The sequence below is a fragment of the Pongo abelii genome, chromosome 17 (genome assembly GCF_028885655.2).
Source record: "Pongo abelii isolate AG06213 chromosome 17, NHGRI_mPonAbe1-v2.0_pri, whole genome shotgun sequence".
Classification (NCBI taxonomy): Eukaryota; Metazoa; Chordata; class Mammalia; order Primates; family Hominidae; genus Pongo; species Pongo abelii.
This window is the reverse complement of record NC_072002.2, coordinates 32595917-32614533: the sequence shown is the minus strand read 5'-3', so window position 1 is coordinate 32614533 and position 18617 is coordinate 32595917. Positions and strand designations below refer to the sequence as shown.

The window sequence follows — 18617 nt, the reverse complement described above, 5'->3', positions numbered from 1 at the left end:
AAATAAGCTAACTTCTGAACTTACTTTTACCCAGTGCCACTCAGCAACTACCTCCACAGACCAAGAGGGATAAAGTTCTTCCTTTATAAAACGTAGGTGCTTCTGTCTATTGGTCACCCAAGTAACAAGAAGACAGTTTGGAGCAGCCAGTTTAGGGATAGGTATTTGCTTTATTTGCAGGGGTGACAAATAACTGTACCTAAAAACAAATGGAAAAAAGGATGAGCAAAATTCACTGCAAAAAAAGAAAAACAAGCAGGGAGAAGACATGCACAACACTGACTCCACAAATGCAAAGCTCTTACTGCTATTTATCTGTGTAGCAAAATATAAAGCCACAGTGACACCCAGTGGACACATTATCACACATAAGTCAAAAATCACCTTTTTTTTAACTAGTTTAAAATCATCAGGCTGTATTTTTTTTTAGTCACTTCTAAATGCATTACATTTCAGTAATTTTACTATTTACAATATTTTTTCTCCAATTCAAAATTAAGCAAATATTGTTGTTTAGATCCCATACTCTACGTTACACAGAAGCCCCGTCACAGTGAGTCTTGAAACGAGTCTCTCAATAACCTAAGTCAAACCCTACAAGCCTTACCTGGCACCAAATCAGTGTTGCAAAATTGGTAATGCTAAAGCCAATCTATTCCAATGAAGCTTCTCCTAGCCCTAGAATCCTCAAACCCTGCACTAAATGCTGACTCCCTGTGTCATCTATCATCTCACCCATCCTCATCTCCACTGCACTGCATTTGCAACCCCCAATCTATCATCTTGCTTTTTGCCTTCCCAGTCAATTCCACTGGGTTCTCTAAAGCCCTCATATTTTCATTTTGTAAAACAAAATCTATAATCTTGTACCTCCTGGCCATAGAGTATAATGGCTAGTTTGTCCTGTAAAAATACTACTTGCTCTACAATAGTCAATCAAACGAATATGGCCCTTTCTCCAACATTCAGTGGAAGGGGAGAAGTCATTATTCTCCTGGCTCCCCCATTGCTGCTTCTAGGCTATAACTCATCCACTTTTGCAAAAAACGCTGTTCTCTTTGAGAGGTATGCTATCCAGCTATGTTAACCTCTACTGTTCCTCATTGAATCCATTTCATCCTCAACATATTCAATAAGGGCTTAAGCTCTGAGATCCCACTACCTCACCAACACAAAACTGGCCATTATTCTGAACAATTTCAAAGCACAATCCATATAATGTACATACTTCAACTATTTTTCACCTAAACAAATACAACTGCCTTCATCCCACTTCCATAATCCACTCCAGTGCCATAACCTGGACCCTGTCATCACTCACACTTGCTCCTTCTCTGAAACCACAAACATCAATCTCTGGCAATAACATCCTATGCCTCACCTACTCTTTAACCTTATCTAGCAGTTTATTCCTGATTACACTTACTCTTCTTCCCTGTGGACCACCAATCGTTTCATTGCCTTCTCACTAGCACTCTCAGTTCCCATCCTCCCTTTACCCTTCACCCTCACAGTTCCTGCAAACCTCCAATCTTAAATCAATATCACAATTTTATTCAACTTGTTTGTATAGGGAAAATCAGATGAAGAAAATGCAGAAGAACTGGGTATTAAAAGTTTATGAAATCCATTATCAGGATCTCAAACTACTCATCAATTCTTTTACTCATCCTTGGTCAAGTACCACAAACCCTCACCACTTTTCAGATCCCTTGACCAAACTCTCTCTTAGCAGGTAAAGTTAACTCATACATCAGTAAAACTAAAGGCCACCAACCTCCCTCAACTACCCAACCCTAACCCCTCTCCTTTATATACCTTTACTTATCTATTTCCATACATTTCCTCTTAAAGGAAACGGCATGATTTCACCTATTAAAGCTTATCCCTCCGGTTGTATTCTCTTATTCCCATATACTAGTATCTTGTAATACCAATTATCCCCTCCTTCTCTATTTTCAACTTCTCTAGTAGTTCTTTACCATCAACCTACAAATATTATTATCCTATCTCATTTGAAAAGAAGACGAGAAAAGGAGAAAGGAGAGAGGGAGAAGAGAGAGTAAGAAAAGGAGAGGAAAAGGTGTGGAGGGGAGGAGAGGAGAAAGAAGAGGACAGAGAATACAGAAGAGAAATTCCCTCAATTCCATCACCTTCCATCTACAACTAAGCTAAGGACTTGTATGCAAATCCTACTTTATCTCCTTTATTTTATTCCTTAGTTGACTCCAATGAGACTTTTACCACTATGCCTACTCTGAAAAAAGTAAATGACTTCCTAATGGCCAAATGCAACAAACATTGGCATCCAGCTCTAGCATGTGACAACTGTATGTCGGAACAATCAATAAGCATTTCTTAAAACAAATAGGGCTGGGTGTGGTGGCTTATGTCTGTAATCCCAACACTTTGGGAGGCCGAGGCAAGTGTATCACCTGAGGACAGAAGTTTGAGACTAGCCTGGCCAACATAGTGAAACCCCATCTCTACTAAAAAAAAAAAATACAAAAATTAGCCGGGTGTGGTGGCAGACGCCTGTAATCCCAGCTACTCAGGAGGCTAAGGCAGGAGAATCACCTGAACCCAGGAGGTGAAGGTTGCAACAAGCCGAGATCATACCATTGCACTCCAGCCTGGGCGACAACAGCAAAACTCTGTCTCAAAAAAAATAAAATAGAATAAAAATAAATAAATAAATAAGCAAAAGAATTCAGATCTCAAGCACCCAAGTTTCCTGCCATCTAAACAAGTGCTCTTCCAGCAGACTAGTATTTCTCATAATCAAAGTGATGAAAGAACTAATTTTGCTACAGTATGAAGAATGTCAGGTCAAAAATTTGAAAGTACATGGTTTCAATAACTGCAGATTCCTTGATTGCCTTAATTTAATTGCGTCGATTTGTGTGGAGAAAGAGGAAATATTCATATCGCCTCTTCTAGCTCTAATTTCATGGAAATCACTGAGCAAAATCTAAAATATGCATATTTATGTGATGCAATGGAAAGTATGCAAAAAACAGAAAGAAAATGGCGAGAATGTGGAAAATCTAGACCCCTCATTGCCGGTGGGAATATAAAATGGTGCAGGCACTGTAGAAAATAGTTTGATAGCTCCTCAAAAATTTAAAGATAGAATTACATTGTGTAGTAATTCCACTTCTAGGTACACATCCAAGAGAACTATTAATAAAAATACATTACCCAGAGTTAGCCAAACTGCAAAGTTTGAAGGCACAGTCCTCAAGACACCTCACTTCTAAAACCAACTGCAAGTTAAGGTAGTTTCCAAAGCCACCCATAGGATCAAAAATTTGCTAAACTAACAAAACTTACTGAAAGCTTTTATATTCATAGTTACAATTTCTCAGGGGTAAGGATACAAATTAAAATCAGTCAAAGAAAGAGAGTTAAAAGATACTAAAGAAGTATGACAACTGAACATGTATAATCCAGACTTTTATTTGCTACAAAGGACATTCCTGGGACAGTCAGTGTGGCCTGAATAATGTCTGTACATAATAGTGCCAAATCAATAAGAATATTATATCAATGTTGATTACCTATTTTGATAATTACATTATGTAAAACAATTATCTTTGTTTTTAGGAAATACTGAAATATTCAAGGCTAGCTAACTTACCCTTTCTCTTAATTAATTCATTCTCAAGTAACTCACAAAAAAATTATATAAAGATATAGATATCTACACATACAGAAAACAGATACATGAATTCTTTGTGTGATTCTTAAAACTTTAAAAGAAACAAATCTGGCCAGGCATGATGGCTCACACCTGTAATCTCAGGACTATGGAGGCTGAGGCAGGAGGATCGCTTGAGACTAGGGGTTCAACCTGGGCAACATAGCAAGAGACTGTCTCTACAAAAAATATGTTTAAATAGCCGAGTGTAGTGGCATACACCTGTAGTCCCAGCTACTCAGGAGGCTTAGGCAGCAGGCACATCTGAACCAGAAGTTTGAGGCTGCAGTGAGCTGTGATTGCACCACTGCATTCCAGCCTGGGCAACAGAGTGAGACCCTATCTCAAAATTAAAAAAAAAATAAGAAGAAGAAGAAGAAAAAGGAAAAAAAAGAAACAAATCCTACTGGCACAGCTCATAAACAAGAAGCATAAGAAAGGTGAGGATCACTGCGGAGAAGAAGAAATTTCATATGAAGTTTAAGTCAAGGAAATTGGAATTTTTTAGTCTAGAAAACTGAAAAGTGAGAGAAAACGTAACTGAAGACATTCATTAGAATTGAAAGGAAAAGGCCAGGCATGGTGGCTCACGTCTGTAATCCCAGCACTTTGGGAGGCCGAGGCAGACAGATCATGAGGTCAGGAGTTCCAGACCAGCCTGGCCAATATGGTGAAACCCCGTCTCTAGAGACCAGCCTGGCCAATATGGTGAAACCCCGTCTCTACTAAAAATACAAAAATTAGCCGGGCATGGTGGCGTGCGCCTGTACTCCCAGCTACTCAGGAGGCTGAGGAAGAAGAATCGCTTGAATCCGGGAGGCAGAGGTTCCAGTGAGCCAAGATCGCACCACTGCACTCCAGCCTGGCAACGGAGTGAGACTCCATCTCAAAATAAAATAAAATAAAATAAAATAAAGAATTGAAAGGAAAAAAATGTTTAATGCTATAGAAAGGAAATATCATCTTAGTAAATAACTTATCGCCCTAAGAAGTAACATAAACTAAAAAATTAAAAACAAATTTAAGAATGAATTAGACAAATTCATTCATAACACTTTATTAAGGAAAACTAGAAATATTTTGGCACATATTTCTAAACTTTAGAATTTGATATCAAAGAAGACAAATACATTGTCCTTTGGTGTTAACAGAAACAGCCCTGAACTGCTTCTGGCATTAATAAATGCACTACTTTTGACATTCTTACACTTATAGTTACAGTTCAAGAGAATTAACTAGTTAAGGAAATTAAACTGTTAAAACTATTGAAAGCATTTCAGTAGTTTCAGATAAACTATATCATAAAGTAATGCCAATAGTATATTAAACTATAATGTACAAAGGACTACAGTTTTTTTAGAAAGCAAATGCTTTCATTTCCACTTACCTATTACTTCTTTTAACTGATTTGTTCTGCCATGGTGGATCTATCACAATTACATCAAATGTTTTCCTATCTGAAAACAAAGATACAATTTCAGAAAATACCTTCTCTATGTGATCACTTTAAAAACTAAACATGTTCTTCAAAACTCAAGTGATTTCACTATGGACATGAATATAATGGAATGCACCAAAAGGATCTGTATATAGCATTTATTCAAACAGAGTAATTTATCATTAAATATTAGATGTTTCCCTTACCTCTAGAATTGTATCATAATGTTACCTATTGCAATTTTTGCAGAGACTATCTGCAGATGACTATAGCTCAGTAAGCTGAACACTAATGATCTGTGAATTCCCTATGCGTCTTGGCAGCCATATTAATATAGTTCTAAGAAATCTAGGTCATTTTTTTTACTTTTTATTTTAAAATAATTTCAGCCTTTACAACTGACTTATTGGCCATAATAAAACTTCCCCAATTATTTACTAATGTACTTTTTCTGACCCAGGATCAAAGCCAGGATCAAACATTGCATTTAGCTGCCATCCCTCCTAACTCTCCTCCAACCTGGAAAAGTTCCTTGGTCTTTCTTCGTCTTTCATGATTTTGAAACTTTTAAAGGCTACCAATTATTTTATAGGATGTCCCTCAATCTGGGTCTAGTATTTTCTCATGAGTAAATTTAGATTACTTATTTTTTGCAAGAGGACCACCAAAGTAATGCCTGCCATGCCCTACCAGTGCAACATATCAGGAGATAAAGGATGTTAAAAAGTCTTTGGTTAAGGTGTCGTCTGCTGAGTTTCACCAGTTTTTCCCTTGTAATTAACGAGTATCTTGGGAGGAGATACTTTAAGACCATGAAAATATTCTGTCTCATCTTTTCATCCACTATTTTGACATCCAATTATTATGGTGTTTGTCAAATGGAAATTCTCTAGATCCATCATTCCATTCATTTATTAACTGGAATTTTACGGTAAGGAAGAGCTGTCCTTTCTCCTCCTTTTATAAACATAGGTATATTTTTGTCAATGTGGACAATCTCATAAGTAATCAAAAGAATGCAAATTAAAATAAAAAAGTGACACTTTTTAAGCTATTAGAGTAACAAAGATCAAAAAGAAGAGAAAAAATGTTCATGCATAGCATGGTTTTCTCATTAATTTGTTATCCTGTCATTTACTCTGAAGAATTTATGGCATTGCTACATGGATAACCACTCAAGTGTAAGATGGCTTGATAGCAATTAAAAGAAGCTTTTCATTAGTAAGTTGTGTTGTAGTTGCTCAATAACATAAAATTTTGCTATAAAATGTCCAAATAACAATAAACAGCACATTAAATTCAATCTGATCAATATACCTCAAAATGACCCTAAGCAGCAGGTATTATCATGTCCATTTTATAGACTGGAGACTGGGGCTCAGTTTTGTGAAATGAATACCCCAAAGACTCACAGTTAAATAAGCTTCAGAATCTAAAGTCAAATACAGGTCTGTGTGACTGCGGACTTCAATATTTAAATTTTTTAACTTTGTACAGGAAAATGTTTCAAGAAATTTTAGACAATGAGCTTGAACACTAGCTTAAAAGGTATCCTTTATACAAGGCTAGGAATGATTTGGGAATTGATATTCATAACTGAAGTGTTTCTACTTTGCTATGAAGAAAAGTTAAAAAAAAACTGATTTGGTTAAACACAACTGCATACTGAATTCCTAAGTACAGAGAAGTAACTATATTTTGTTCTCTTAGAAATTAGCTTTTGACTCTATTCATAATATTTATTTTTTTAAAAAAAGCAAAAGCCAGCACCTTAAAATTAAACCTAAGAGACAAATAACCCGAGGAAAAGTGTTTACCCTATCCTCATAAATGCTGACCCATCTTCAAATTTCAGACTAGCTCTTAACTTTTCAGCCCACAGAAAAATTATCTTTTTCTAATAACAAACACAATAATTACTTACAGTTTAGAAGTGGTTGCATACAAGAAATGTCAGATAAAAGAAAACTGCTTTTCGGTGGTAGCAGGTATTTCTGTCCCATCAAAGTAATCACTTTTGTAAAGCTAGAGTTGTTTTCAACAACTCGCAAAAATAAATCCTGTTCTGTAACAGATGTATCCTCTTCCACCAACTGTAATGTCTGATGTTCCATTTCATTCAGAGAAGGCAAATGCTTTGCCATTTCACATAATTCTGACAAATTGCAGGTGTCAAGTGGTAAAGTAATGGGCTTACTACCCTTGTCCTGTTTTTCAAAAAGTGGATAAAGAAAACCACTTTTGAGACCTTCCTGGATTAATTGTAAAGATCCATCCAAAATCAGCTCCCTGATCTGTAAGAGAATTTTAAGTACATTAAAAGAACACTGACATTAAAAAAGAACATTGACTGTGCTTTGAATATCTGAGTTTATAAACTCAAATCAATATACTTAACGCTTACAGTAAAATAATTCTGTGCTACAATGAAAAGATAAGAATGTGCAAGCACACCTTTGAACTGCTATTTCCCAACTGTAGAGTGAAACAACCTCACAAATTCACTGACAACTAAATAACCAAACAATATATGTAAGAAAATATATCTTTAAACATGTATAAGGTAAATTTGATAATCTGAATGTTTCTAGAAGAAAATGGGATTTCTAATCTATAGGGATTGCATGAGGAAGTATCTGCTCTTCATTCCTTTGGGAGGAGAAATACATCTGTAACACGCTAAACTACAAAAGTAGGTCTCAGGGCTGCCAACCTTTCAGTAGAGGTTGAGTGGTGGCATATTACTCCTATATAAGAAAAAAAGAATCATCATCGTCTATAGGGAGAATTAAGTTTAAATCACAACATTTAATCTTAGATTTCTCTGGTTATCTAATTTTAAAATAAACATACCTTTTCTTTCATAAAACACAGCTTGAATTATAAAGAAAAACATAACTCTGTAAAATAAACATATAAACAAAGTTTTATAAAAATACAACTAAAATAATTATAAAAAATAAAACCCAAGTTCCCCTTCTGGACAAGATGGAGTATCGTGGATCAGATTTACCCTTTCATCTGAAATTACTTTTTTTAAATGCACAAAATATATTCGTTTGTTTGTTTGGTTGGGTGGTTGGTTGGTTGGTTGGTTGGTTTAAAAAAAAAAGGCTTTCAGACTTCGGATGCCATGCAGCGTAGAACAGTGGTCCCTAAACAGCAAAAACAAAGGACTGCTCCAGCTTACTGCCTTCAGAAAGTTCCCAGGCACAGGAAAGACACATGCAGAGTCCAATAGTCTCTCTGAGTTGAGGAGATGGAGCTTGGAGTCTAGAAAAGCCAAGGAAGGTGACAGAGAGGAGACAGCACAGACAGAGCTCCTAAGAGCTGCAGGGGATCTGCCCAAAATTCCAGCCGAGTCATGATCAACACATGCATGGGATGAAACTACCAAGGGCAAGGAAGGAAGAACCAGATGAAATGACAAGAGGAAACAATACCCAGGGCTCACCCAGGGCTGAGAATAGTTAGTGCTCCCCAATGCCAAAATGGAAAACCTCATAACTCACAGAACATCAGGCAGACAATTCACAAGGGCATTGCCTCGGCAATTGCGGAAAAAAAAAATAGCTCTAGACCAAAGTCTGCTCTGATCATAACTAAATAAGCTTAAAGAGAGTCTCAGAAAGATCAACCAGTTGCAAAGAAACTTTTTCTGAGAAAAAAGCTCAAGAATATTTAAACGAATATGAAAATATGAACTACCCAAAAAGCTAAAGTAGAAATATCTTACAAAAAATTTAAAATTATCAGGAATGTAAAGAAGCAGAAAAATTTATTATAAAAAGAAAAAAATCACCAAATGGAAACATAGGAATGACACAGACAATAAAATTAGTAGAAAAGGTTAGGCAGGTTTACTTGCAGTCCAAATAAATATATTGGGAATAAAAGTAAAAAATGATATTAAGGTATTTATACTATATTCATATGTTCAAAGATGTAAAGGAAAAAATGAGCATATTAAGAAGTGACATAGAGACATAAAAAAAGGACCAAATGTGTCCAAAATGAAGACAGAAAAAGTATTTGAGGAAATAATGGCTGAAAATTTCTAAATTTGCTGAAGAAAATGAGGAGGAGGTGGGGGTCAGGGGACGAGGAAGAAGAGGAGGAGGAGGAATCTGCACTATGTAACATCCTAATCAAATTGCTAAAAGAAACAGTGATAAAGAGAAATGTTCAAAGCAGCGAGAGACTTCCACTGGCTGGAACAACAAAGAGAAACAGTAACAAGAGCTTTTAAAACATTAGGCAAGGAAGGACAGTAGCCCTAAGCAATGGGAAAGAAATCGATAGCCCCAGCAAATTGCCTGGAGAGAGTTTCCAGGCCATAGAAAGGAAGAATCTGAGCAGAGCCTGGAAGAATCCCTGAGTTGAGGAGATGGAACTGAGAGTACAGTTAACAGTTCACAGGACAGAATATCAGAGAGGAAAGGGCTCCACAGAGAGAGAACTCAGGAGATCTGCAGGTAGGCACACTAGAGAAATTTACCTATGTACTGATCAGTACAAGTGTGTGAAGGAACTATCAGAAGCTGGGAAAAGGAGTACCCCCAAAATTTAAAAAATTAAAATAAAAAAAGTGTCTGATGCTCCCTAGGGCCAAGAATAGTGCCTGTTTCCACCACTCAGATGGGAACACCTCATGATTCACAGGGCAATTGGGAGACAATTCATCCTGAGTCTCTGAGCAGAGGCACTGACAGCTTTTGTTCCAGAAAAAATTTCCAAGGATATGTATACAACATGGAAGATGGAGTAGTGTCTCCCCAAGGCAGAGGATAGACTTGTATGCTGTCCAGGTTAATAAAGTCTCCCTCTGGGGCAAAAGGTCAGACAGGTTTGTTTGCAACCCACTTAAAAGATGAGAGTTCCCTAAGCTTGGGATCCTTAGCTGTGAATCAAAGAATCGCTGCATGCATAGGAAACCCACTGCATGCACAGCATCTAACTACGTTGATTGCCATTGTCCTCATGGGACATGGGGTGCAAAGGGAGTCTATGAGCATAAAGCACATGCTGTGCCAGGAGCAGTAAAATCCTTTGTCCCTGACCTAGGAGTCTCCTATCTTCTCCTAGCATCCATGAAACTAAGGCAAGCTAACTTGTTAGCTTCCAAACAGGGTAAAATTTCAGACACTTCACAGTTCTTGACAGGGGTACTGGGTAATTAGATGGATCCTGCATCAGTATAGAGGCATAATTAGCCTTAAACACTATTCTAAACCAACCCAAAAAAAATCTACCCAGCAAGTGAGAAATTAATGCAAAAATCTCTAAAGACACAGAAGTTCTGAAAAACACTATCAACTAACGTTATCTGACATTCATAGAACACTGCATCTAACGCTGCATCTGACATTCATAGAACACTGCATCTAACAATTTTTGGAAAGAATATGTATAGATAATACATATTCTTCCCAAAAGCATATAATACAGGCACAAAGATAACTCGTATGCTGGGCCATAAAACAAGGTTCTATAAATGTAAAAGGACTGAAATCCTAAGCGTATGTTCTATACCCCATTGGATTTAAATTAGAAATCAAGAACAAGAAGACACGGAGATAAACTCATTATCTGGAAATGAAATAGAACACTTCTAAATAATTCATATAGGTCAAAGATGAAATAATAAGGAAAATCAGAAAATACTTTTTATTGAATCAAAATGAAAATACAAAATATCAAAATACGTGGAAGGCAACCAAAGCAGTGATTTAGAGGGAAACTTACAGCTTTAAGTGCTTAAGTTAGAAAAGAAAAAAAGATGTAAGTTAACCGACATAACATTCCACTTTAAGAAAATACCCAAGAAAATTAAAAATTAAAAAAGTTAGAAAAAGAAGAGCAAAGTAAACCAAAAGAAATAATTTAAAAAAACAGAAGTCAATAAAATGGAAAACACAGAGATAGTAAGGAAAATTAACTAAATTAAAAGCTTGTTCTTTGAATATTTGTAAATCATATATCTGATAGGGGGTTAATAACCAGAATATATAAAGAACTTCTAAAACTCAGCAAGAAAAAAAAAACAGCCCAGAAAACGAACAAAGGATACGAACAGACATTTCTCTCAAGAAAATATACAAATGGCCAACAAGCACATTAAAAAAGCACATAAAAAGATGCTCAACATTACTAACCATTAGGTAAATACAAATCAAAACCACAATGAGATACTACTCCACACCTACTAGGATAGCTATTATCAAAAAACAAAAGTGTTGACAAGGATGTGGAGAAACTGGAGCCCTTGGGTATTGCTGGTAGGAATGTAAAATGGTAGAACCACTGTGGAAGGCAGTATGGTGGTTCCTCCAAAAATTAATCACAGAATTACGATAAAATCCAGTAATTCCACTTCTCGGTATATATCCAAAAGAATTAAAAGCAACAACTGGAATAGATATTTGTACACCTGTCTTCAGAGAAGCATTATTCACAATAACCAAAAGGCAGAAACTACCCAAAAGTCCATAAACAAATGGATAAACAAAAGGTAATATTTACATAAAATGGAATATTTTTCAGCCTTAAAAAGGAAGGAAATTCTGATATATGCTACATGGATTAACCTTGAAGACATAGTGAAATAAACCAGATGCAAAAGACAAGTATTATGTGATTTCACTTATATGAGGTATAGGCAAATTCACAGAGACAGAAAGCAGAATACTAGTTACCAGGTAGCAGGGGAAGGGGGAGTGGGGAGTTACTATTTAATGTGTAGTTTCAGTTTGGAATGATGAACACGTTCTGAAGATGGATGTGGTAATGATGGCATGACACTCTGAATGTACTTAGTGCCACTAAATTGTACATCTAAAAAATGGTTAAAACAGTAAATTTTATATGTATATTTTACCTATTAAAAAAAACACAAATTACTAATAAAAGCAATGAAAAAGTTATTATCACCACAGATCCTACAGACATTAAAAGAAAGCATAAGATAACATGACTTCATGCTAACAAATTTGACAATTAGGATGAAATGAACACATTTCTGTTTTTTGTTTTTTATTTTTTTGAGAGGGATTCTCTGTCACCCAGGCTAGAATGGAGTGGCATGATCTCAGCTCACTGCAACCTCCACCTCCCAGGTTCCAACAATTCTCCTCCCTCAGTGTCCCGAGTAGCTGGGGTTATAGGTGCCCACCACCACACCTGGCTAATTTTTTTATATTTTTAGTAGAGATGTGATTTCACCATGTTGGCCACACTGGTCTCCAATTCCTAACATCAAGTGATCTGCCCACCTCGGCCTCCCATAGTGCTGTGATTACAGGCATGAACCACCATGTCCAGCCTGAAATGAACACATTTCTTAGAAGATAAAACTTGTGAAAACTGACATCAACAGAAACAGAAAACCTGAAAATCCTGTTCTCTATTTAAAAACCTGATTTTGTTACTAAAAACCTTCCCCCATGACAATTAAAACACAACACGTCAGAACTTACATGATGTTGCTAAAGCTGTGCCCAGACAAAAAGTCTCACCATTAAATTCTTCTATCAATAAGTAAAGAAAAAAGAAAAGAGGAAAAAAGTAAAGTTGCCAAAAAAGTACCCACCACAAAAAGCAACACACTGAGATGGTTACAAAGTGGGGGTTCTATCAAACTTTATCAAACTCTTAAAGAACAAATTATCCCAATTCTTTTTCTATTGCTCCAGAAAATTGGAAAGTAAAAAGAAGGAAAACTTCTAGCTTTCAACACGAGAGGGCTAATAAGTTCTCCAGTGTGCAAACATCCTACATATTTACATATATAATTATATATAAGGCCAAAGAAGTAAATATATCAGACCAATCTCTCTTATGACTGTCCCAAATAAAATATTAGCAAATAAAATCCAGAAGAGGCCAGGCGTGGTGGCTCACGCCTGTAATCCCAGCACTTTGGGAGGCCGAGGCGGGTGGATCATGAGGTCAGGAGATTGAGACCATCCTGGCTAACACGGTGAAACCTCATCTCTACTAAAAAAATACAAAAAATTAGCGGGGCATGGTGGCAGGTGCCTGTAATCCCAGCTACTCGGGAGGCTGAGGCAGGAGAATGGCATGAACCCAGGAGGCAGAGCTTGCAGTGAGCAGGGATGCACCACTGCACTCCAACCTGGGTGACAGAGCGAGACTCTGTCTCAAAAAAAAAAAATCCAGTAGAACATTTTAAAAATAGTAACATCATGATCATTTGGAATATATTCTGCAAATGCAAGGATGGTTAATATGAGGAAGAAGCATAGGAAAAATCTATTCAGTCTCCTTCAATAGGATCAATAGGTTCATGCAAAAAAATTTTTAAAAAAGAAAAAAAAAATCTCTTCAATCTCCATATATGCCTAACATGTTATTTCCAACTCAGTTGAAATCCAGTATTACGCTTAATGATGAAATATCCCCCTTGTCAAGGACAAGACAAAGTAACTATGCTCACATATATTATTTATGTTTATTATGCACACAAATATTCTTTAATATTGTATTATAATTTCCACCCTATAGAATTAGAGAAGAAATCAGAAACATGATCATTGGAAAGGTATAAGTAAAATTACTACTATCTGAAAGAGTTATATATCTGGAAAATCCAAGAGATACAACAACAAAAAGTTACTACAACTTAACAAGAAACCTGTAAAGCCTTTATAAAGAAAAATTTACACAATGACACAACAAAACGTGGACAAATGGAAAAATACATTCATGTTTTGGGGCAGAATCATCAACATCTTAAAGATGTTAGAAATTTAACTGATGCCATAAAAATGGCAATAGGTTTTCTAACTAGATGTTATCATTGATCCTAAAATTTATATGGGGAAAGAAAACAAATTTATTAAAAAGAGGAGTGATGAGAAAAGGATGGGGATGGGCAGGACTGGCACTACCGGATAGTCAAACCTCTAAATCTGATTCAACAAATATTCTGTCCTACTACTTTTTAAGAGTTTGATTCCATTCTGCAGCACGTTTCATAATTTGCATTCATGATTAATACAAGTATTTAGCAATTGGAATATACATGAATTCAAGAAATTCTATTCTCTAATTTCATGTAAACTTTAAAGTGAAAGTAAATCTTATTAATTTTTTTATAGATATAAATACCCTGGATTTTCCTGATATTTCTGCAGTTAACCTTGCAAGTGGCATTTCCAGAAAATAGGTGTATTTCCAAAATTAACAGATAAACTGCTCACATTGAGGGATTTAACATTTGTGTATTCAGCTGTCTTCAGAATATTTAAAACCCAATGTCTTTACGAAAACCACAATAAGATACCACTTTATATCCATCATAATGGCTATGATTAAAAAAAAAGGGGGGGTGGGGGCTGCATACAGTGGCTCTTGGCTGCATTCCCAGCACTTTGGGAGGCCAAAGCAGGAGGACTGCTTGAGCCCAGGAGTTCAAGACCAGCCTGGGCAACATAGTAAGACCTTATCTCTACAAAAAAATAAAAAATTAGCTGAGCGTGGTAGCACATGCCTGTAGTCTCAGGAGGCTGAGGCAAGAGGATCACTTGAGCCCAAGAGTTCAAAGCCGCAGTGAGCCATGACTGCACCACTGCACTCCAGCCTGGGCAACACAGTGAGACCCTGCCTCAAAAGAAAAAACGAAAGTTAAACATAAAAGCTAATCCAACAATTCCACTTCTGGGTATATACCTAAAAAAAGCAGGGACTCAAACAGATACTTGCACACCAATGTTCACAGAAACATTACTCATAATAGCCAAAATGTGGAAACAACCCAAATGACCATGAACAAATAAATGAATAAACAAAATGTAGTATATACAAACAATGAAATATTATTCACCCTTAAAAAGGAAATTCTGATAAGTGCTACAACATGGATGAACCTTGAAGACATTATGCTAAGTGAAATTAGCCAGATATAAAAAGATAAACATTGTACGATTCCACTTATATGAAATATCTACCATAGGCAAATTCACAGAGACAGTGAGTAGAATAAAGGATACCAGCAGCTGGGGGACAGCGGGGATGGGGAGTTATTAAATAATGGTAGCGTTCCAGTTTGGGATGATGAAAAAGTACTAGAGATGAAAAGCAGTGGTGTGGTACAACGTTGTGAATGTATTTAATGCCACAGAATTTTACACATAAAAGTGGTTAAAAATGGAAAATTTTATGTATATTCTACTACAACAAGAAAGAAAGGGAAAAAAACCCAGGGTTCTACCATCACATTAATTCAACAAGACCGAATTCCAGACCGAATTTTGCCATTTCAAAGGTGCTTCATGGAAAAAAAAAAATTAAGCTTAAAATATTTGTGTTCATTCTGTTTCTTCTCATTTCTTTAACTCTCTGATCTCATTTATCGCTATGTTCTAGAAACATATCCTTCACATTACTCATGCTCTCTTCTGCCACTATCTTAATATATTGTTTTATCTAGACAATAGGATTTTATAATCTCTAAAATCTCTAAACTTAACCAATATAGCATAAGTTTACTTTGTTAAATATTTAAACTAATAGAAGTACATGAAGTTTCAATAAAAACTGGTTTAGGCTGGATGCAGTCACTCACTCCTGTAAAATCCTAGCACTTTGGGAGGCTGAGGCTGGTGGATGGCCAGAGCTCAGGAGTTTGAGACCAGCCTGGCCAACATGGTGAAACACCATCTCTACTAAAAATACAAAAAATTAGCAGGGCATGGTGGCACACGCCTATAATCCCAGCTACTCAGAGAAGGCCAAGGAATGAGATTGCTTGAAACCGGGAGGCAGAGGCTACAGTGAGCTGAGATCACACCACGACCACTCCACTCCAGCCTGGGCAACAGAATGAGACTCTGTCTCAAAAAAAAAAACAGACAAAACTGGTTTAAACTGTTCATTACTATAAAATTAACAATAAATATATTAAGTGCTAAGCCTGATCAAAATGATTGCTTGATTTTGAAAAAAAATCCTTATTTATGTTGTCCATTTATTTTCTACTACTTCACATTAATCTTCCAATGTGATCAATGAACATTTTACACTTACCTTTGTATGGTATTCCATAGCATCCAATTCACCTTGATTGAAAACAACACATCTTTTACGCTTCTAAAAGGCAGATCAATTACAGGGGAAAAGTTATGTTGCCATTAATATTTTGCTTTTTCATTATAACATTATTTATGTCTTATATATCAGCCTAATAATAATTAATAATTAATAGTAGTAATTGTCTACTGAGGTCAAAATCAATGCAAAGGGTATGGAGTGAGGAGGTAAGCTTTCCCAAAGTAAATTAACAACAACAACATAAACAAAATGGATTGTAAAAGGTCACCTCAGCTTTATCTGCTATTAATAAGAACTAGTTCTGGCCGGGCACGGTGGCTCACGCCTGTAATCCCAGCACTTTGGGAGGCCAAGGCAGGCGGATCACGAGGTCAGGAGATCAAGACCATCCTGGCTTAACACGGTGAAACCCCGTCTCTACTAAAAATACAAAAAATTAGCCAGGCGTGGTGGCAAGCGCCTGCAGTCCCAGCTACTCGGGAGGCTGAGGCAGGAGAATGGCGTGAACCCGGGAGGCAGAGCTTGCAGTGAGCTGAGATAGCACCACTGCACTCCAGCCTGGGTGACAGAGCGAGACTCTGTCTCAAATAAATAAATAAATAAATAAATAAATAAATTAAATAAACAAATAAATAAAAATAAGTAAAAAAGATAATGCTGATATCAGATACCTAAAATGGACTTTGTAAAATCACCTCTAAATTCCTGAAAGATATAAAAAGTATTAAAGCATAATTAATTTGATCTTGTATGGCATTCCCAAAACTCTACTAAAAGATTGCACCAGTGTGAATATACAAATACACATACTTTACAAATGGGTATATTTACCACAGGAGCTTTCTACTTGTATTACTAGAAACTTTTAAAACAATCACCCTTCTTACAAACTTTTATTACATATCTCCAAGGGATAGCTCTCTAAAAACCTCCAAAAAACCATTTACTGCTTAGAAATTTGGCAGAAAAACTTTTTTTTTTTTAAGCAAAAACAGTTGTAAACATAGTCAATTAATACAAATGCCTAATCAAGAAAAGGGTTTTTTGGGAGTTTTTTGTTTGGTTTTTTGTTTGTTTGTTGCTGTCTGGTTTTATTTTCTTTGCTTAATTTACAGAGAATTCACTTCCCAGCCAACTTTGCTTATTTTTGAAATACTATGCAATTTGGTCTTCTAAGAATAGCTGAAGCTAGAAAAAAGCTACAAATTATTTCAGATATGCTAAAACCTTTTTGGGTTTTACTGATTCTTCTTTATACTTAATGAATCACCAGATATTTAAGACATTTAGATGATAAATCTCAATTATGTTTTCTGGAGAAAATAAATATTTCTTAAAACTTTCTACCTTCCCAATAATAGAAATGGAGATTTCTTTTTCAACACCATTCATCAGATCTTCCTTTTCATTACTTTGCTGGCATTCTTTATGAACAGCTGGAGTTATATAAGGTTTGGTGACATCAAACAGTTCAGGTCGAAAAACAAATTTTTGTGTGAACATTTCATAATTTCCTCCATCATCATTCTCTGGCTTAGTGGAAGAGTCAGAAGCAATAAATGCAGCACAGGCTCCAGAGGAGGACACAGAATCCATTTGAAGAGACTCAAAGTGAACAGAAGTAGTGAACTCCTTTTTACTGCAACAAGGTTCATGATGCTGGTGAAGTTGATAGTTTATCTTGTTGACAAAAGAAAGATGATCCAGTAACCACCCAGCTGACAACTGGTGTACCACAGACATTCCCTTCCTTTAAAAAAGCCTCTGGGAATTAGGAACTAGAATTAAAATCCAACTTTCCAGATCAGCTTCTTAAATGTCTTGTATTTCAATAAACATACACTTCATACACACAGATAGATTTGATATACAAGTACATAAACCTGACATGCACATTGAAGAGAATTTATCATGCACGATGTTAATATATACAGAAATTCTAAGGAAAATTGCAGTGTTTTAATATAAACTTTCTTTTTAATTTCAGAGTTGATAATTCAACATTTTCAGCCAAAATTTGGCCAAAGGGGGTTAAAACCTGATCTTATGTCTGGAATCCCAATGTGATCCTCCTGTCTTCCTGGGCCCCCCACGACTTCTTGCTTTGGTCCTTGGGTCTAGCCACTAGGTCCACATCCTCCAAGTCAGGAAGTCATTGAATGCTTAAAAGGACAAAGTACCCTGTAAAAGCAAAGAACACTACATTAGCTACGTGAATTCACCCTTTTTAATGAGATAAACCTATCTAGAGAGGGGCACAGAATTTCAGAAGGTGCTGTTAGCAGGTAATCCCTCGTTTTTGCAAACTACACTTGTCACAGTAAGTCAGCCCATTCTCCAGTATCATCCGCCCTACTTAATCACTACTACCAATGGAGTAATAAGGTAAAAAGAAAAAATTGTTCTAGT

At 36.1% G+C, this 18617-nt stretch overlaps 1 protein-coding gene and 1 non-coding gene across 4 annotated transcripts in view; one reads left to right on the top strand and one right to left on the bottom strand.

Annotated features, from left to right (window-relative positions):
• Positions 1-18617, bottom strand: part of METTL4 (methyltransferase 4, N6-adenosine) — a 32205-nt gene that overhangs the window by 9591 nt on the left and 3997 nt on the right. For all 3 annotated transcript variants that reach the window (XM_002828087.4, XM_009252276.3, XM_009252274.4), the window contains 5 exons: positions 17556-18389; positions 16185-16247; positions 7063-7432; positions 5088-5157; positions 25-199 (listed from right to left, as the gene is read on the bottom strand). In XM_002828087.4, coding sequence (XP_002828133.1) covers positions 25-199; positions 5088-5157; positions 7063-7432; positions 16185-16247; positions 17556-17951 — 1074 coding nt within the window. In that variant the 5' untranslated portion in view covers positions 17952-18389. The remainder of the gene's footprint in view (positions 1-24; positions 200-5087; positions 5158-7062; positions 7433-16184; positions 16248-17555; positions 18390-18617) is intronic.
• LOC112130014 (small nucleolar RNA U109) lies at positions 7759-7893 on the top strand. The gene has a single exon (XR_002912334.1). It is a non-coding gene; the product is annotated as a small nucleolar RNA U109 (small nucleolar RNA).